Source organism: Acipenser ruthenus, chromosome 7, assembly GCF_902713425.1.
Source record: "Acipenser ruthenus chromosome 7, fAciRut3.2 maternal haplotype, whole genome shotgun sequence".
Taxonomy (NCBI): Eukaryota; Metazoa; Chordata; class Actinopteri; order Acipenseriformes; family Acipenseridae; genus Acipenser; species Acipenser ruthenus.
In genome coordinates this window covers 7,478,927-7,500,850 of record NC_081195.1, presented here as the reverse complement: position 1 = coordinate 7,500,850, position 21,924 = coordinate 7,478,927, and the positions used below count along the sequence as shown (strand labels likewise).

General features: G+C 37.3%; 1 protein-coding gene across 2 annotated transcripts in view; it reads right to left on the bottom strand.

Moving 5' to 3' along the window:
- Window positions 1-9,774: 9,774 nt before the first annotated feature.
- LOC117414865 (glutamate receptor ionotropic, delta-1-like) overlaps window positions 9,775-21,924 on the bottom strand; it is a 269,999-nt gene continuing 257,849 nt past the window's right edge. The window contains exons 13-17 of one of the 2 annotated variants that reach the window (XM_034024696.3): window positions 18,164-18,359; window positions 14,222-14,388; window positions 12,578-12,818; window positions 11,629-11,767; window positions 10,092-10,555 (exon numbers count right to left, since the gene is read on the bottom strand). In XM_034024696.3, the coding sequence (XP_033880587.1) occupies window positions 10,155-10,555; window positions 11,629-11,767; window positions 12,578-12,818; window positions 14,222-14,388; window positions 18,164-18,359 (1,144 nt within the window). In that variant the 3' untranslated portion in view covers window positions 10,092-10,154. Of the gene's footprint in view, window positions 10,556-11,628; window positions 11,768-12,577; window positions 12,819-14,221; window positions 14,389-18,163; window positions 18,360-21,924 lie in introns of both variants that reach the window. The other variant, XM_034024697.3, reaches the window with a different exon arrangement.

Genomic DNA, 21,924 nt, shown 5'->3' with positions numbered 1-21,924 from the left:
CTAATATTAAATTAGGTTCAGCAGTACAGTTGGGTTTTTAAACATAGTGTTAAACATAGTGTTTAGTGTTTCAGTGCTGTACAGACGTTCTGTGTCGTTACCCGTTAGTGCTTCAGCTTTATTTGGATGATTGCCTTTACCTTGTTTTAATTTCCCATTCCTCTCCAGTTTCTCTGCGATACGAATGTACCAGCTTTACATAATTTTTTTTAACATATTCTCATTTTGTTGATCATTAATGAACATTTCCGTACTGTAGGTGTTGTCGAGTGATTGAAAACAAGACATTTTGTGTTTGAATTGAAAGTGATGGTCTCGAGGAGTCGAATGGGTCCAAGTTCAAGTACATTTTCCTTTAGAGGAAGTATCACTTTTTGATGTCACTATTGTGATATTATGCCTTTTTTTCCTGAATGGCTCAGGATGCAAATATAGTCTTCATCCATGTATTATAAGAGGCTCCCTTGAGAAAGATATGTACAACATATCGAAAAGTTGGGCAGCTGGCTCTTTGAGCTAATATATATCTATCTATATATCTATCTATCTATCTATCTATCTATCTATCTATCTATCTATCTATCTATCTATCTATATATATATATATATATATATATATATATATATATAGATAGATAGATAGATAGATAGATAGATATACAGTATATATATAGTAAGGAATTGCAATAAAACTAACATGTAGAAAAGACAATGTAAACAAACTGGATGGTATACAAATAAGTACAAAATGTAAAGTGTTTTGGGGATCAAAACTGAAATGGGGTTAAAGAATACACTGTGTAAATCATAATGTTATGTTAAATAAGAATATATATATATATATATATATATATATATATATATATATATATATATATATATATATATATATATATATATATATATATATATAATAAGTACAGTTTAAAACAAATGTTTGCTATGGTGCCGAGACAATACCTGGAGGCATTAGGACCATGGGGAAGCCACTGGAGTCAGTATTAACTCCAGTTCAAATTAATTATGCAATTGAGGATATGTCAATTGTTTAATGATGTCCTTGGTTACTATTTAAAAGGTCTGGGTTTGTGAGTGTTTGGTTAAGAGTGGGCGGAGAAAATTATTTGTCATTGATTTACTGGTAAACGAACACATTGAAACAGGTATTTGGATTACGACTCCGGATTGCAGACTGTAGCAACAATCTTTCAACATATCCTCAGTTAAACAACATTTGAATACAAGCATCAAGATAACACTGTTATTGATGTAGATGGTGGAGTCATTATCTGCATTTATACTGCAGAATATGGACGTGAATGAAAACATGTACCGGTAAAAGTTATTTGCACAAAAAGCACAAAAATAAACACTATTTACATGTGAGGGGTTTTCATCCAAGGATCCCTGGGATCGCAGTATAAGCAGATTCATGTACAGAGCCGTTTTATTTTTGTGAAGGTTTTGCAGAAAAGAGAGTTGGACACCTGCTAACTATGCAGCTGCTTACCGAACTGTAACGAAATTAGGCTGCAATGGAAAATCTTTATGAAACAAATTGTTTTTATGTGACCAAGAAGGGGTGGACTGGAGCTTGACTGAGGCAATAGAGAATTAATTGGAAACATCAATATCATGCTACTCGTTACAACACAGATGTTTAGATTGCGATTTAGAGCAGCAAGCCCCATCCCAGTCACATTAGAGCAGGGGTGGGCAATTCCAGTCCTGGAGGGCCAGTGTCCCTCCTGGTTTTTGTTCCAACTGTATCCTAAATGAATTAATTTGATCAATTAAGTGCTTATTAGATGCTTAATTGGTCCAATTAAGTAATTGGGGAATGGCCACACCTGTGATTGTTGGCAGGGATAGATTTAACCCCTGCCCTGCCAACCTTACATTCCCACACACACACTACTAACAGCAGTAGGGCTTCTGGCCTGACACTTAGTTATATATTTATTGGTATTCCAATGATTATGGAAATATTCCAGACTTCTAATTCCCAGAGAGAATCTTCAATGCAGGGCTCAATGTATTGACTTCCGCAGTGTCCATGCGAGTGAAATGCTCTAATACAGGGGTGGGCAATTCCGGTCCTGGAGGACTGCTGTTGTAAGCACTAGAATGCACATTTAATAAACAAAACAACAAATAAACAGAAACAAATAAACAAGCACAATGGCCAAAATAAACAAAACAATTGAGTAGTCAGGATGGGCATTCGCCTACACTGACCAAGTTTTCCAAAACACTTCAAAAAGCACAACCCCTCACCCCTCACCAAACAAAGGATTTCTGGCTCCTTTTATACATGTGGCCACTCCACAATTAGCACCAATTACCTAACTGGGAAATGACCACAAGTTTGATTGCTGGGATAGATTGATTTAACCCCATCCCTGCCAACATTACATTCACACACACACACACACACACACACACACACACACTATCTGCAGACTGAAACCAGCACAGACATTAGACCACACCATGAAAAAAAAGCCATGCAATTGGCATGTGGGTAGTGTGAGAGGCTTCAATTACACAACAAAAAACAACGAGTGGGAATGCTATTGAAAAGGTAGATATGTTTTTTTTCTTTTTTGAAAAATGCTTTTAATGTCATATTTCAAAGCCTGTGTGTGGTCCCAGAAAACAATAGTTGACCTTTGACTCATTTTTAGTAGAGGCTACATGAGCTTCATTTACGAGCACCCCTCCACCATGCATGATTCATGCTTTTAATGACATACTATTTAAAATGAAGGCTGACAGCATTGTTTGTCATTCCAAAAGATTATAGAGGTTATATGAGTATGCCAAAGGGCACTTGAGAGGACACAAAGAGGCGTGAAAGACATAGGCCACTCGAAAATGTAAAACTACAAAACACTATGCAATTGTTTTGCGCTTTCTGAACATGTAATTATCTAAACAAAAAGTCATTTTATTTTTAGACAAAATAATTGGCATGGTTCTGTAAGTAGTATCCCATGCACTGTATGTGGAACATGTTTCATAAAGTCTTCAGCATATTTTACCTTTAGGGCAGCTTTTATATTGAACAGACTATAACGCATATCAGAAGAATCCGTCATATGTAGGACACCCTGTTTACACAAAGTGTGTGCTGCATGTAGCAACGCCTTTGCATGCCAATTATTTGTATTGCACCAAATAAGAAGCAATATCCGGAAATGCTTTGATACAATATGTATATGTTACTACACACTTATGCGGCTATCAGTTTTATCAGTTTTATCGGCTATCAGCTATCAGTGAAACCAACCCATGTTGGCTCCTATACTGGAAAAGAATTGGAAGAAAAAAAGAGGGCAGCAGTGTGGAGTAGTGGTTAGGGCTCTGGACGCTTGAACGGAGGGTCGTGGGTTCAATCCCAGGTGGGGAACACTGCTGCTGTACCCTCGAGCAAGGTACTTTACCCAGATTGCTCCAGTAAAAACCCAACTGTATAAATGGGTAATTGTGATATTTTGTAACAATTGTAAGTCGCCCTGGATAAGGGCATCTACTAAGAAATAAATAAATAAATTAGAGCATTCAAGTTTTATTAGACCCCCCCCCCCGCCCAAAAAAAAAAAATAGAAAAGCCCTGCCGATTTACTGGGAGAAAATAAACGATACCTACAGAATACCAATCTCTTCAGCTTTGTATTTTTAGCTTCACTTCCCCTTTTCTATGGCTTGTGGACAGACTGAGTGCTTCTTTCTCCAGTGCTGTGAAGCAGTCGCTACATTTACCATAGAAATAATAATAACCCTGACCTTTAAGTCATTGATCACTATTGAAGCAAGCTAGGTAGCCATGCCTAATTCAGATCAATCCATCTTGCAACTTCTTCAGTGAGTTCTTGACAGCTGTTTTCTCCTATAGTAAAACAACATAAATAGAAGTACATTATGTTTGGTCAGACTGCAGTTTAAATGGAAAGACAAAAAACACAAGATTATCTTGACTGTGGATACAATCACTTTAGCTATGTTATTTATTTATTTGTTTAATTTTATGTTTGATTTATGAGATTCCCACCACAGAACTAACCACAAACGCTCACAGAAATTAATTAAATTGTCCTTACTGACATCTGAATCAATAACTTAATAATTTTTTTTTTTAAACATAAACATTAGCAAAGCTTTGTTAAGCACAGAGCAAAACCTATAATTGAAAGGGATATGTGTTAAGACTTCCAAACTGTCTGGTCTGTGGGGCTATTCATAAATTTGCAAATGCAGCAGTCTGCACTAACCGGATAAGAGTTGGCAAATGTGCTTGATTCATTGACTGATTTTATGTGGCCTGCTTTAAGACCATCAGTCAGTATATGGACTTTTTTGTTCTTGTCTAAATATATTCTCCTCAATATATCTTCACCTTTGAGCCCTGGGATTTGTCTAGTTGCTCTTCTCTCCAAATCCGCGGTGACCTTTTTGCAATGCAGCAACCGGAATTGAATACAGTATTCTAGTTATTGGGTTTGCTGGAAGATAAGGCATTGCTTTTGTAATATTTTGCTATTTTATATATTGTTGTGCTTTGTCTGTGCATTTCCTTAAATGCAGTGTAAAGACAAGCTTATGGAAAGTTACTGATAAGAACACATTCCCTATTTGGTTCTGATATATGGAGGTTGTTGGTGTCTTGTACTCTCTTGTAGTAATATATCTTATAAGCAGGGTGTGTGTGTTAATTAGAAGATCCAAGAGGATACCCAGCTGTAATGGAGAAAATTTACAAAAGAAAGAATTGTTGAAGAATGCTATAACCACAGGTTAGGTATAAAAAAGCTTGTTTATAGATACTTTGGTAGACTAGAGAAGAAATGAAGACTGCACACTCTGTTGTCTCCGAAATTGGTAATTATGTATATTAATGCCTTTTTCATATTGCATGCTGATTTTGATGTTTAATAAAGTAGTAGTTATAAACAGACTTGTTGCTGTATTGAGCGAATCACTCTGGGTTAGTCCACAAAATAAGACACACACCAGTGAGCCAGCCTACAGGTTGTAGCTCTTGTTCTTCGTTAAGTACTTTCACCTTGAGGCTGGATGCAAACCAGCTGTTGTCATTTCCCACGTTAGCTTCTTAACCAATGTATAGAACAGCCAGACTTTATTGAACAGCAGTTAAGATGCTTGGTTGGGATCAGTAACGTAATCGGTTTGGGTTTATCGGCTTAGATCTTAATGTTGTTTTTTAAAAGTGTAATAATCTTAAATAAAACAACCATTTTCTTACCTCTCATTAACATAACCGCAATCACTATCCGAGAGTGCTCTCCCGTGTATGAACGTTTGTTTAAATAGCATCATAAAGAAGGGAGATATCATGGGTCATAAAGTGACATAGTGTTGGTGATTGAATTTACTGCTACTGTATGTGACCTTGTCATTGGACCCTGGAATCTCAAGGCTGAACTGTGATTGAGGAACGTTATTAAATTTGAATAATTTAATTGCTGTGTCATGTTCGCTGTCATTGATTTACTGTGCTACAAATAATAATATTAATGAGTGGATTAAGAACTGGTTCTGTATGTTTTATACTGCAGAAAATTCCCTACTGACTGCTAGAGCCGTGTGCAGTTGGGACATTGACAAAATAAATATAGACAACATTTGCCATCTCTAGAGTATCCATCATTTCTGAGTGTTCAGAATTCATGCGCTCCATTAAGAGTTTGATCCTTTGCCAGAATGTTCTAGAACAGGGGTAGGAAACTCTGGTCCTGGAGTGCCGCAGACACTTCTGGTTTTTGTTTTACCCAAGCCCTAATTGATTCAATGATTGGCTTAATTGGTCAGAATTAACATGTGTTCCAGGTATCTAGCAATTGATGATTAAGAGATAACCGCAGGATTGAGGCACTCCAGGACCAGGATTGCCTACCCCTGTTCTAGAACCACTGGAAGGGAAATTTAACTATTCCAAAAAAATAGAGAAAATATTAATTGATTTTTTCCCCTGTCAGATTAATGCAGTAAAACATCTTTATGTAACTGATATTTATTTTAAATATGCTTGACTAATATATCTATTGTATTCGTTTTAATATTACATGATTTCCGATATATTTTGGGTAATTAACAGAAAAACACTATGTTAAAAACCATTATTCAAAAGCTACATCGTTTTGGCTATATAATTCATAGCAAAAAAGTAACTGCAGATCCATATAGAATTACAGACATTTTATCATGTTGGCTTTGAACCTTTAATTTTAAATACAAATATGTACTGTACAAAGCCACATGTTTTTCTTGTTTTATTTCTGCATTTGCATTACCTACATTAGCCTACATTAATCTAGATACCATATGGTATGGCTGGGTTAATTTGACACTGTTGTTCATTACTTATAAATTCAGTCCGACATAATAAGTTCCAAGCACAATCATTATGTTTTTCTTTTAGTTCTCAGCAGTAATTTTAGTTTTCTATGATTATTTTACAGTTTCCTGTGGTACATCCATACATTCTGTGGCTTATCAAGCTGAGGCTGGATTTTAGTACTGGCACAGTACAATACTATTTGCATGCCAAATTATGAACACATTACAAATGTGGCAGCATTCTAGCAGAGGCTTATTCATTAGCAGCTGCCCTTGTCTTACCATTGCAGTGCCACTGCTGCACTAACAATGAAGGTCTTTTGATAAAGGGGAAGGTATGCTAGTTTTGTGTGGAAAATACAATCATAAATTCTGAGGTACTGTAAAACAATACAAATCACTTTGAACTAGAGAGTCGATTTGAAGGAAGGGCATTAACTGAACTGTGTGGACTTTTATTCTGTGTATCAATCCGCTAAGGGGGGCTACTGTAGGTGTCCGGTATACCGGGGGCTAGGTCTAAGGAGGTTGCCAAACATATCACCTCCATCTCATTTTTTGGCATCTGGACATCAGTTAGCGATGCAGAAGACTCTCAGTTCACACACACACACACACACACACACACACACACACACACAAACACACACAAACACACACACACACACACACACACACACACACACACACACACACAAACACACACACACACACACACACACACACACACAAACACACACACACACACACACACACACACACACACACACACAAACACACACACACACACACACACAAACACACACACACACACACACACACACACACACACACACACACACACACACAAACCTTTGTGTAAGCGTGCACCAAGACCATCAATCAGCTGAAGCTTTCCATTAGATCCGCAGAGCTTTGTGATAAACTGCTGAGGCTATTGGCAAAGCAATAACATCTCCTAAACCTTACAATGCTTATTGCAGTGCTCCCATCTTCCTGTATGTATTCTTCTTTTTTTAAGAACCAGTATACTTGTAGGTTCTAGTAAAAACACCCCTTTAGCACCCTTTATAAAATATATAGGCATATTCCGCTGACAACGGAGTATCAAGTGTTGTTGTAATGCTACGCATTAAAGCTCTGACCAACTACGTCTAAATAACCTTTTGAATGATACATCCCATGATAATAATAATTGCCAGATGGAAGTTCGGTATATTTCCTTGCAACAGGGTCGCTTCCATATCTGAACAGCTTTTAACTTAATTCTTTCTCATACTGCCTTTAAGGAGTAGAGCAGAATGGAAATTACCATGGCAATAAATTCCATAGAAGTGCAAAAAATGTGTTTATCTACAGTATCTGTCTATCGTTAAAACTGTACTGCACAGTACTTAAAGTTATCAGTTAGGACCGTTTTATTAGTAACTCACATTAATGGCATGCTAATAAAATACTGTCTGGTTTAAAGGTTTTCTGATGACATTAGTTGTGTTTAAATGCCTGCCTCTTAAACATTGATCCTGTTGTACAGATATATGAACTATTACGTTTTAGCATATTTAAAGATAACCAGTAAGCCCTTAAAGGGGAGGGCAAGAGTTTTTTTCCCCCTCAACATTTCCATCAACATAGTACAGTACTGCAGTAAAAAATAGAATAATTAAGGATTCCTTTAACAATGCTGTATATGTTTCTTGGCACCTTGTCACTTTCTGTGTCGTTCATTCAGAGCAACAGTAAGGGGGCCGGCAATAATGTTGCTAGCTATGGCTAAAAAGGTACGGAAATGGAAGTTGATGTTGTCACTCCATGTACATCCATTACATTTCAGCCATGCAATTGCCATTAAAGATAACCTGGTAGAGCTTGCCCCCTCATTAAAAAATAAAATCAGTTCCTGGAGCTGCAGCTAGTAAGAATCTGTTTTTGTTTGTATAAAACCCCTGTTGTGAATTGTTAAAGCTGTGTCCGGATATTAAACAAACACAGAATCCACCACGCTTGGATGGAGAAGCAGCAGCTTTTTGTGAGGTTCTCCGAGGGATTTCTGTTCCTTAAACACTGAGATTTGCTAACATACTGTCAAGCTCAGACAGAAGGGTATTACCATCAAGCCACGAACCGGCTGTGTTTTGCTATGCATTAGCCACACATGCATACTGTATTATCTTCTTGTTACACACTGCACTTCACAAAAATGAAATCTGAGCTCAAAATGGGACCGTTATGCACAAAGCTATAGCTAACCCGTGCACAGCCGTCAAGCAAGGAAGCATCCCTCTTTCAGAAAAGCTGAGTGGAATACATTGTAGCTACAGAAAACAAGATATTTTAGTGTTTAAAGCGTTTGTTTAGCTGGTCATTGATTGTATGGTTCAATGACATTCAATGACAAACTTTTCAAATAAATTTTTCGAAGACATTGACATAATTCAGCACTACTGAGTGTTTAATAGTTATGTATGATTTATATTTCCCTTTGTCTGTCTTCCACTGCCTAGTTACAGGAAAACAAGCACCCCCTCTCCTGAAATCATCAACTAAATCTGTTTTTTTGTAAATCAGTTATCACTGTGCTTAAACTATGCATCAGCACCAAAATCAACTTGCAAAAAATGTTTTATATATATTGCTCCCCTCGAAAATAGCAAAAATTGAATTCCTGTGCACGTCCATGATCTTTAAAGCTTCTGCCGTTCTTGTTTTCTTAAGACTTATTCATTCCACTAGGAGATTATAGTGAAATAACAACGGACCTTCGAAGTAATGAGACTGAAAACCTTCCTCCTATTCAATTATTCTCTACTCAATCTTTTTTTTTTTAATCAGACTATATATGAAAAAGGAAATACTGATTGGACAAATCCAAGACATCCCTGTGGAAAACCTAAAGACTAAAGGAAATCCCTATCCCTTGCATGTGTTCTTGATAGGTAAAATCTGTAATGAATGTCGAACCCAGTGGATGGCTTTGCAGTATACTGTTGGTACAAGCAAACACTATAGTATTGGGACTAAAGAATAAATGCAGAAAGGGGTGGGGCCTTTGTTGTCCATTTTTCCAAGTTTCCTCTAATAATAACCCTAAATAGATATGTCCTCCTAAAATTAATGCTGGAGATTTTAATCATTTTGACAAGTACATTAAACTAGTCAAATTACTACAAAACGTCATGTAGTTGATGCCTACAATACTTCAAAGCCGGATACTGGGCACAATAGACTCAAATATGAATGCATCCTGCCGACTCCCTCCAAACCTAATCCTGGCTATATGGAAGTCATTAAAGGAGAACTAACCAAGGTTTTAAATGGCTGGTTTTGTGGTGCAGATGGAATGGTTGAAGATGGACAGAGTTCCCTCCCAAAGCCCCCAGTAAGAAATCTTCACAACTGGCACTTAGAAAACAATCACAAGGAATTTGCGTCTTTATTCATATAGAACAAAATTTACAAAGCCATTCGTACACTAGTTTTTTTGTTTGTTTGTTTGTTTGTTTGTTTGTTTGTTTGTTTTAGCTCAACTTCCAAAAATTGAGAATATTCAAAATACAATTTTTACCTCACTTCATTCTTTCAGTATTTACAAATATGTACAAGAAAAAAATTCTAGTTTTTTTTTCTTATTTGTGTTTTAAATTTTAAACTTGTATTAAAAATCTGTTTTTTTATTTATTTATTTTTAATATGTTTATATATATATATATATATATATATATATATATATATATATTTTTTTTTATTATTTTTTATTCCCCAGACCAGATCAGATGGATGTCCCGTGGGTGGGCTCAATGGCTTCTGGGATTGGTCTTCCGGACACTGACTGGTATGACATTGGCATGGGAGTCTTGACGGGGCTCTGGCGGAATAGCCCCCCGTTGGGGGATCTGTGTTTGCACTGGATGGATGGCATGGTGGATGAGCCGCTGAGTGGCAGGGGCAGACTGCTGCCAGGGCCCTGTGTTAGCGTCCTGCCCGCCCCGTGGCCCTGCTCCGGCAGAAAGGTGCTCACAGACAGCCCCGTGCTCTGATAGTCCCGCACAGGCTCCATGGTCTGGCTGGGCTGCATGGTGCCGATGTCCAGAGCAGAGATCTCGATAGACGGGGTGGGAATCTCCTTGTGAGCCATGTCCTCGTCCATAAGGCTGTTCATACGCCTGTGCACCTGCTCCAGGTTCACCTCTTTGTCCTGAAGAAAGAAGGGAGCAGACAGAAGAGACAGAGAAGATTGAGACTGGATTTTCAAGGAGCAGTGTAATCTATTAAGGACAAAAGACATGGTTCCTGGAATTTTATAAATCAATATTAACATCACCTGTGTTTTAAGCAAGATATTAGAATGTTCATTTATTGTAATAAACTTAATTTGTTCTGTTACTTTGTTGTGAGGCCTATTTGCAGTTTAGTTAGAGAATAAATCCTTGTTATTTAAGTTATAAAATAAAACTTAATTCGTGGATATTTACAATAACAAAAAAATGCAGTTTTATTTTATAAACTAAACAACAAGGATATAACACTCTCAGAGAGTAAGTTGCAAGTTTATTATAAATCAAATCCATGATTTATCTTGCAGCAACAGCACATCGTTTCATTGTCTAAGGTACAGCTTACTTGCTTTAGTCTCTTGTCTAAGAAGCAGCATTACAACCGATAACTTGGATGCTTAAGCTTTATTGCACCAGTTAACCTGCTCAGATTTTAGATGATGTGAGAGAGAAAGGACTGAAGTTTCAGAAAACAAGGGAAAGAGGAAACATATAAAATTATGGGGCATACATAACCATATAATAACATGGTAAACATCAAGGGTTTCTGCTCTTACATGGTAACTACTGGTGTAGTAAGTGTGTAATTACATGTGAATTGGCATATGCCATGGTGTTACCATGTTATTACACCACCTTGTTCAGTAGGCTATTTCCATGAAATGACACAGTTGTTACCATGCCTGACCAGGAAACTTTGGTAATTATCCAGGTGCCAGAAATCCTATCCAAGCTAAAGTTGCTCTGAACATGTTTCCTTTCACTATTGCATTGTATTTGTCTACCAGGGGTGGACAACAAGTTTATTTAGTAGATTTATTGCTGATATAGCCTAACTGCACAGATTGCTGGATCCCAATCATTTTGTATTAATACATCTTAAAACATATGACGATGGGTGCAGGGTAAGCGGATCTGTCCACCTCTGCCCTATAAATGGGGACGGGACCTCTCTGAAAAACGAGACGTTACTTCTCAGGGGATCTGTCCTGACCTGTATAAATATCTTCTGCTTCATCCCAGTTTCTGTCTCTTTCTGTCCATATGTCCTTCCTCCCTCCAGATGAAGCAGTTGTTATATCATTATATGTCAATGGGCCAGAAACGCTGGCCAGTCTGTAATCCTTAGCAACCTGCACGAGACCATAAAAAATAATGAATAAAAATATCCATGGATGTTGCGTCCTCATTGACATATAATAGCAACAAGACCCGCTACATTGCACATTACAAGGTGTTATGGTCTGGTTTGGCAAAACCGGGGGTCTTGTTGCTTAAAATAATAAAATAATAAAATAAAATAAAAATCTGTAGATGCGACAGGCAGGCACCCATGCAAACAGCCCAACCGGTCACAATTTAGTTCAAGGATCTGTTGGTACTCTTCTATAAATGTGTTGTTCAAGGTGTTGATGGTGTTGAGAAATATAATTGTTATGCCTGTCTGTATTATTGTGGGGTGAAAGACTGTATTTTTTACTGTATTTTAAGGTACTTCTATACTTAATTACAATTTACAGAAACCTCTTAATTTCACAGATTTGCATCCAGAAAAAGTGTCTGATGAAGTGTTATCAAACTCATTGCCTGTTCTCCTCTTGCCAACTGAAACCACTTTGTCTGTGTGATTATTATTGTGTATAACCTTTCTTTAAGAATCTCAATCTCACTGTGTAGCTCAGCTAGATAATCATCTTGTGTATTTACATTTCAATTACGCTTCTCTTCTCAGTTATCACTTGCAACTGAATTGAACAGAAGAGAACATCTGGCTATATTTTATTCCTTTCCCTATTGCTGCAAGCTCATTGCTAGAGCAATGTCACGGATATTGTTTATAACATTGTTACAACATGTTTATTGCTGGAGGCATGAGTGTAGCAGATCCTTTAACTGCAGTGGTTCCGGCTCCTCAATCTCTCCCAGCTCGGGGAGTCTCTTACCTCTTTAGGCTGCTCTTGTCGACAGCGGTTGCTGTTCCACCACATCTCGAGGCCGGCAACCAGGCAGGCGAGCAGCAGGCCGGCCGCCAGGATGCAGAAGACCCCTGCAAAGCTGTGGAGCTTGAGAGCTCGCCCGTCTGGCTGTGGGTTGCCATGGCTGTCCAGGTCGCAGCGGCCCATCCTTGGCCACCACTTCTGTTTAAAGATGTCCAGGTCTCCGTTATCTTGCAGCTCCAGGATCCTGAAATTATAATCAGTGTAAGTGACCTGGTCCTCAGGAGGATCTTCTGCATTTAAACTGATAGGGACAACGTTCAAACATAGGGGAACCACCATGGCATACTATGGTAAATGCATAGTATAACAATGGGAAAATCATAGGAAAACTGAAGAAGGCCCTGCTGAATCTGTTATGAACTGATCGCTCTCATCACAACACAGATTATAATACATGTGTGAGTGAAGTGAATGGCAATCACATGGTTTCAGCGTGTGTTGATTGCTTGTTATTCAGGTCATGTGGATAGGGTATAGGTTTCACCTAAGCCTGTTGGTTTATTAGGAGAAGCTGCTCATGCAGCCATAAACTATATTTTGAACGTGGACCTGATTGCTCAAATGCCTGGATCCTGATCTTTAAAATAATATTCTTCTTCATAGTCCAGGGCCAGTGCAGCCTCCCGCTAATCATAATAAACTTGTTTTTCTGTTACCTCCGAAAATTACACCACCTCTTTTTGAAGCACTCAAGTGTTTCAGAGATGATGGCAGATTGCTACATACAATACTCCATCTGCTTATTTGTTTTCTCCCAGAAGAACAATTTGTTTATCTTCTTTTAGCTTTAATTTTAAGATGTTATCTCTCTCTTTCTCACTCTCTCTCAGCAAAACATACTCCCAAAGCTCAATACCTTATGCTCAGTATATCTCCCTGAATCCATTCCCAAAATAAGTGCATGCATTATATCTAATTAGATTTTGTGCAAACATACTTACACAACGTTGATTGCAGAACAAAATGCTAACAGTATAAAACTAATACTTAGTTTTACTACAGTGCTCATCCACTTACTTAAGTTTCTGACATTCATATTTCACACATGGAAAATAAATAACTTCTCAATTTAAAAAAAAAAAATAAGGGATTACAATAAATTGCACTGTGAGAGAAAGCGGGAAGAGAAATAATACTTATTATGTTTTCATAAAATGAAAAGCTGAGTTATATGATTGTCTGAAGGAGCAGTCCCCAAGGAATAGACTGAGAACAGAAGGACGACTCAACACGGCAGTACTGTATGATTTGTATCTAGAAGCCCTGATCTTATTTGTCCACCCACATATTACAGCTGCTACCAGTTAGGCAAAATGACAGCTAAACTGGTGCATACAGCTACACTTTATTACTGCTTTGTGATTTCCATGGCATCAAAAAACAAATGTTGGCGATGATCACCTGATCTAAGACCTCTTAAATAAGAGTGACTCGGAGGTACCGTGAATCAGCAGCCATCTGTCTTTAGAGGACAGAAATTCAAGTTTCACTCTATTTTTCATCAAGCAATAAATGCTTTCTAGAATATAACTCTAGTGTATAACCTAAAAAGAGAAAAAAACAGAAAGCCACCCCTCCTAAACCCACCTCTGTGAGAAGAGGTCTCTATAGGGGCTGCCGTGCTGCAGGGCAATGCCGTAACCTTTGCTGCTGATGCTGTTCCTGAGCACCGTCAACGAGCAGTCGTCATCCGTCAGGGCTGCATATTCCACCACCGCCATGTCCCACAGGAACGCATAGCTTGACTTTTTCGCCTGCAGAACAAACGCATGTCATTCGTCTATTGGGAGTCCTCACCAAAATGCTGAATTGTTGCACAGTGTTGCACAGACTTCAATGTACAATGTATCCCGTTTGGCTTCAGTGCACAGAGCAACACTTTAATGCTCCCCCACCTCGCTTCAGAAAAACAGCTTTGAGGAGTCTTTTCAGAATATTGTTTTTTAATGGTGTACGTAGAGCAGGGGTGATGATATCACCATAATATGTTGGAATTACAATTGCCTGTGTTGAAATTCCAAGTGAAACCAGTACCTGCGCTCATTAACACCCATTAACACTAGAACCGCCATGCACGTCAATTTAACTTTTTGAGATATACCTGTAAATATGTAAATAACTCTGCGTTTGTGAATCCCATGTGTATGTCCTTTCTTGACTTCTCCTAAATATATGTATTAGATATCCTAATGGTGTTTGAGTGGAAGATTTGCAAAAAATAACAATTTTATAAGCACCTCCTACCTAGAACCGCCAGAAGCGTCATTATGACACATATTTTTTTCGTATAGCTTAAAATAGTATTATTTTAGTATACAAGCCCCACCCCTGGTCCGCGTGTAAGTATGTATTTCAATGGAATGTGGGGGTGGTGTGGTCTGGCTGTAATTCAATGAAACTGCGTCTGTGTTTACATCACAGCTCCTGGATGTAAACAAACCTGGGATTCATTTTTTTATATATAGACAATCATGGGGTTTCCATGCGGGTCAATTTACACGTGAAAATGCGATGCGCATGCACGTTTAAATCAGGTTTGTGGCTGAAAAAAACGGCCAAAGAGAGGGATAGGGTAAATCTCATTTACTCATGTAAATGACGAAACACACGGGAAAACCACGCCCAATTTCGCATGGAAACACGCATTTCACGTGTAAATGTTAATGAGCGTGTTTATCCTTAACTATAAATACTGCAAGGGAGCAGGTCAGTTGTTACTGTGGATTCCAAGATGGCAGAAAGTAGTGGCTGGTGGGCGATTTTATGGTTAGCAGTGGAGTAGTTCACCTTAATGATAATGCAGGCGGCTTTTTTTTATTATTGTTTTTTGCTGTGTCTGGCCTGTCATGTTGTCTATCTCTTGTGGGTTTACAGTTCTGTATAAAACCACTTACCATGAACTGCGTTATGCCTGTGTTATAGTATTAATGCAGCTGTTTGAGAATACCCTTGCTGCTTAAATGTCTAACTGAATTAATTCCCATCCTTTTTTTTTATCCCAGCTATGTCCAAAGACAACGCGTGTCTGCCCTCCACATTAGTAAATATAGTTTGTGAATTGGATGTCATGAGCTCGATCGCCCAAAACAGTGCAACAACATCCAGCAAGTTGTTGATGTTCTCTCAGAAATTACCAAATAAAGTTGTAAATGAACATATTGATTGTGTTTTATTTGTTTGCATCATTAATATTTGACACAACATTAAATCCAACACAACTTAAAAGAAAGGAGAGAATCTCTGACAGCACGAGCCTCCTCAGATCGCTCCTGTCAAATTGAAACTGGCGACTGAGGTAAACTTTACAGTTGCCAAGTCCGCTTATAATAAGCATAATTGGGCTTGTTTTTGAGTCGCTGGTTGGAACTTGCATAAACCCGGGTCGCTTGTTTTGGGCTTGTTTTGAAAGGTAGTATTGTTTTTTTTTTCTTGTGAGACTTGGCAGCACTGGTAACCTTCCCTGTCTGTCACAGCAGGCAGTGCCAATTTTGGGAACGAACTAATGCTGCACTTCAGTCCGTTTCATCAGTATCCGCCACCTCCCTTTCAAGTGCCCACTACCCGTGTTTGCCCAAGTGTGGTGTTGAATGCTTCCTCAGCAGCTGTCAGCCGTCTGGACGGGTAGGGTTTCTAAGCCAGGATAGTATACGCAGCATCACCTGATCCCCTATATGCTGTCTCTGCTGGTTTTCAGCCATGGTGATCTGCAATACCTGTTGGTCAGTTTCATTTTATACCTCTGAGTTTATTTTTAATTAATGAGTCGTAAGATACATTAGTTGAAACAGTATTCACTACTAATGACATTTGAAAAACAATTTGGGCAAGAGTAGTAAAACACATTATTAACCAGCCAGGCACGAGGTATTTTGCTTTATTACAGCAGCTTAGATTCACTCGTGTAGCAGGTCTCTGCGCATGGAAACAATATTTTCACAAAATGTCACTAGTACTCTTCACAAACAGCATGAGTACTTTACGCATAGCTAATTTACATATCAACCTCCACCTTTCCCATTAATCTGCATGACGTTGAGTGAAAAGCCCGGTTTACTCGAGTAAAATAAACTGAGTGAATGGAAACCCAGAAAAGCATTTTACACGAGACATTTTTCTTATGTAAATATCTCGAGTTAAAAAAAAAACTTGCATGGAAACCCCATGAATGTCACAGAATCGTTTTGATTTGAGAGAAATTAGAAGCATTTGCCCAGGCAATGAGGGCAACAAGGATTTACCCACAACAATGGATGTGCTGCTGTTTCCCCACAGAAGCACTCTGCTGCAGTGTCACGCAATAGAAATGGTAACGTTATTATTATTATTATTATTATTATTATTATTATTATTATTATTATTATTATTATATTTCATGTAGCTGACACTATATAATATCCAGGAGCGACTTGCAAGTTCAATGAGGAGGATGTGTCAATGGCATTCTTACAGAATTCTGCTATATACATCTATAGCCTTTTATGTTTCATTTAAATATGGTGTTTCTGCTATGCAAATGTTAGATATGATGTTCATGAATAAAACTTTTGAGTTGTATCCGATAGTATGTCTTTCATTTTCAAATCGAAGATGTTTAAAAATGTAAACGTCAAATTGACGTGTGAAAAAATACTTAACGTTTAAATATATATATATATATATATATATATCGTGTTGAAAATAAAGTTTCTTAAGTACTTTATAATGTTCCCCAGTGTTGTGAAAAAAGGACGCCAATTCCAAGATGCTACTGTAAAAAAAATATTTTTAGTGAATTTTTATAGTCGACTACAGTCAAAAAAAACCCGGTCCTGGGGGAGCATCCAACTGAAAAACGCTTGGTCATTAAAGGGTTAAGATGACCACACCATTTCTCTGTAGTGTGATGTGGCCCCATTATAAATTAATCAATTCTCTCTGATGCAATTAAAATAGTCCCTTTGTATTCCAAATCATCATTTATCTTGCTGTAGCTATCATTCCCTGACAAAGACCAAAATCCAATGACCCAAATGGGACATTATGATACACCATTTTTCACAAGAGGGTTATTAAATACAAAGGCATTTTCAGCATAATGCGTGCCCTGTTTTCATTTCCATTAAAGATGATTTATAAATATTGGCCCTGTTTCTTAAAGCACCATGCTGTCCCCTCGCTGCATGGTTCACTCCCCGGTCCAGAGAACTTAAGAGAAGGCATAACATAAGTGACAGGGTCAGTAGTGCTCATTAACTGAGAGAGGCACTTAAAAGACTGCTCGCCTCCGTGCTAGGTCAGAATCCAGTCTTATTTAATTGTGGAATTCTTAAGTTCTGATTTCAAAGACACTGATACAGTTCATGACATCCATTTGATGCCAGACTTCATGGAATTGTAAAAATTATTCATCCCAGGAAGAACACATTAACATCCCACAAGTTATACAGAAAATAATAAAGGAATAAAAATAAAATAAATTGGGCTTCAAAATGACCACAACAAAACCGAGGGGGTGCCCATATGTTAGAGCATCCGCAGTTCTCAGCCTACCTTTCTAATACCCTCGGACGGGCCGGACACCGAGTTGTCAGCCCCGTTGTTCTTGCTGATGGTCCTCCAGAGCTCTGAGAAGGTGCTGTCCTGCTCCAGCGAGTTCGTGCCCTTGGCTCTAAAGTAGTCGTACACCGCTGAGTCTCTCACCGTGCCGTACGACAGGTCAGCCTGCCTGGCCAGGTCCTGGAAGGATCTGAGGAGGCAAACAAGAGCAGAATGGAAACCGTTCTGACGCTTGAGCACCCAATTAAACAGTGTCTCGGCAGCCTCCACTGCAGAAACCCATATTTTTTAGGGTTGTAGTACTGGCATGTGGTTCTTTCAGTCCATTCCAGTCCAGGACCGTGTCCTAACAAAGTCGTTAATGACGTAATTCAACAGGTTTAATTATCAATTAAAGACCTGCTTGAGGTACCTCTGCAAGTTTAGCTATGCTATTTGACACCATCCTTTGCTAAAGTAATTGCTTCACCAGTGCATTGCACAGTCTTAGGAAAATATGATTTATAGCTCGGGCTTCTGTTTTTCGTTTTTTATTAATTTCATTTTTCTGTGCTTATTTTTTAGCTATTTTTGAGTTTTATGTAAATCAGTTTTTTAAAGGGCTTTCGCTTTTTATATACTGTATGAAATTAGTGTTTTTGGTTACTTTCCAAAATGCTTGGGCGTTTTTTTCTGTCAAAATATGTATAGTAATAACTCGACAGTACTTGCACACTTGAGTTGTACCTTCTTTCCTTTACTGTCTTCCACAATGAAATCCTTCTGGTCTCGGGAACATTCTGGGGTTTTAGTGTGTAGGCATTTTTTTACATTTCACCACAATTTGCAATTTTGTTTTAAATCCTCTGTATCTTAACTGTAATTCAGCTTTAAATCCTGCGAACAAGTCTCCATTCCTAATTGTAATCTCGTTTTAACTCTCGCAAGCGGAGTCACCAATAGAAATGTAGGAATGTGCTGCCACTCAGTAGTTGTGGTGGGTTTAAAGTATTCAGAACTAATCAATGATAGATACAAGTCAGGAAGGAGAGACATTGCCCAGCGATACTGGGAAATGCATTCTTCTTTGTAGTAGGTTTTATTTTTTAATGTTAAAGGGGTGGTCAACGTGACTTGATTAACCATTTCCAGTTTTTCCGGTGTTTTTCCGGTGTTTTGGCTATATAACGATTAATTTTTTTTTTTGTATCGAGGTTGTTTTATCAGTTTTATCAGTTAAAACTGAAAATCACAAGCCTATTTGTAACTAGAGCCCTGTGAAATGATTTTATTTATTTATTTATTATAATTTTTCATTTTATTTTTCACAAGTTCAATTTTATTTACTTTTATCTGCTATAAATGTAATTGTACTTCATTTTATTACAGATACACATCAATAAAATAACTCAAATAGATGTATATACATAAAAAACAAACTATACATCATGTTTTAACTACATACAGCAACCTACCCATTAAAAAAAATAAAAATAAGAAAAGATAGGAACTGTAGTTTATCCCATTGCACTAAAGCAGGGCTCCAGTATACAAGTTGGGGTTTCTCAGTGTAAGCAAAGCAGATTCATTCATTCAAATTCATTCAAAACCAAAACAGCATTTGCTCCAGTGCAAAGTTTGCACTACTTGAAGTAAAACAAAGAATTAGCATACTATACAAGCAAATAAGCCATATTGTCCCCAAAATGAATAAATAGCTAATGCTTAATTACGGTATATTTTGGCTCCCATTCCAGCTGGCAGTTGCAAAATCTGCTCATCATTATTTTGTCACCGTCAGCTTCATACATCCCCTCATGCTCAAATTCTTTGCAGCCTTGTTTAATTGGTATTTTAGAAACAAATGCCTCTTCTCTTCCATCACAATTTTAATTCCCCAAAATCATACATTTTCACAAGTGCTAGACAGAGCTTGAGTATCCCTTCAAACCGTGTCCATGGTAACAGCTGAGCCTTGACAACTACGATTGCAAGCACTTATTTAAAGCATTTTTTGTATAAACCTCCCAATTTAAAAATGTCATTCTATTTTTGCTTTATAACGATTTTTCATTTTATTTAGTTTTAATGCTGCATTTCTTTTTATTTAGTTTTATTTTGTGTTATTTCGTATTTGCGACAAACACAGGGCTCTATTTATAACCATATTGCTGCAGGTTTACTGGGACAGGTTTTACATTGCAGAGATGGAAGTATGACTCCCATTGCATGGCAGTTTGATCCATTCCTGGTTTTACTATGACACAAATAAGACACACCTGAGCTTGTTACCGCTACACTGTGGCTAATCAAGCTTGTATTAAAACCTGGAATGGGTGAAACTGCAATGCAATAGGAGTCTTATTTCCATCTCTGCATTGCACGACTTAAAATGTATATAGTTTTACAGAGAAAGGTTTGATATATTTATTGTTATTATTATTATTATTATTATTATTATTATGATGGTTCTCATTTGCAGGTGAGTCAAGTTCAGTTACGAATTAACTCTTTGTATTTGCCTATATTAGCAAAGGATATACCAATTAAAGTGGGTTACAGAAAGCACCATAATCAACATTAAACCGATATATACAGTATATATATATATATATATATATATATATATATATATATATATATATATATATATATATATATATATATATATAATACAACTATTTATACATGCCTACTTAAAGTAAACCTTGCCTTTTTTCAATGGGTAAAGATACAATAAACATTATGCTAATTGAGCGCTATTCCAGTACAGTTGTCATACAGAGTGCTTGGGTTTCAACAATAAAATAAATAAATACAAAGAGATCAAACACGTTCTCTAATGACGCCCTAACTGCTGGGCTGTTATAATGCTGTCAACAGGAATACATTGCTTTTGTTGTTTAATTTTAGCACTGTTTTAATGTGACAACACCCTGTTATTATTATTATTATTATTATTATTATTATTATTTATTTCTTAGCAGACGTCCTTACCCAGGGCGACTTACAATCGTAAGCAAATACATTTCAAGTGTTACAATAATGTTACAATACTGTTAATGTCATTGTAAAATAACCTTGCTTCTCAAATCTAATCTGGAACTTTTAAAGTAAATGCAGACTGGCATTTATAAACTATGTATTAATTTACTTCTACAATACATATTTTACAATCAACATATATCTTAAAACCAGAGACTCTAAATAGCCAAGCAATATAATAGATTAGAGTGGCTCCTGCTTTTACACGGAAACTACTGTGCAAATACAGGACATGGCAATTGCCTTGGGAACAACATTATGTTACCTGATGTAATTATCATGTTGTAATTACACAATTATTCAACCAGTTACCATCTACAAGCAGGATACATTGGTAGTTACCCATTTTATTACCAAGTTATTACAATGTTACGTATGCCCTGTAAAGTAAGTGCAACCTATACCTTTTTCAAATACCAGTAGAATATTTACTACTACATGAATAATCTAAACCAAGGTATCCAAAACGGTCATTCAAGGAAAGCCAAGATAAAAAACTAAACAGAAAAAAAATTTTCAGAGCATTAGGTAAGGCTGTGCGGGAATGCTGCTGTAATGCCAATCAGTTAGAAATGAACAGAAAAAAAAAAAAATTACAGAGGCGCCTGTGTCTAATTGCGACTCATCACCAATTTCTAATTACTCCGGATGTGTTGCAGGACCCAGAGGTGCCAACTGTCTGCTATGATTTTGATTTTAATGACTTAAGAAAGAAAAATAAAAGTATTTCT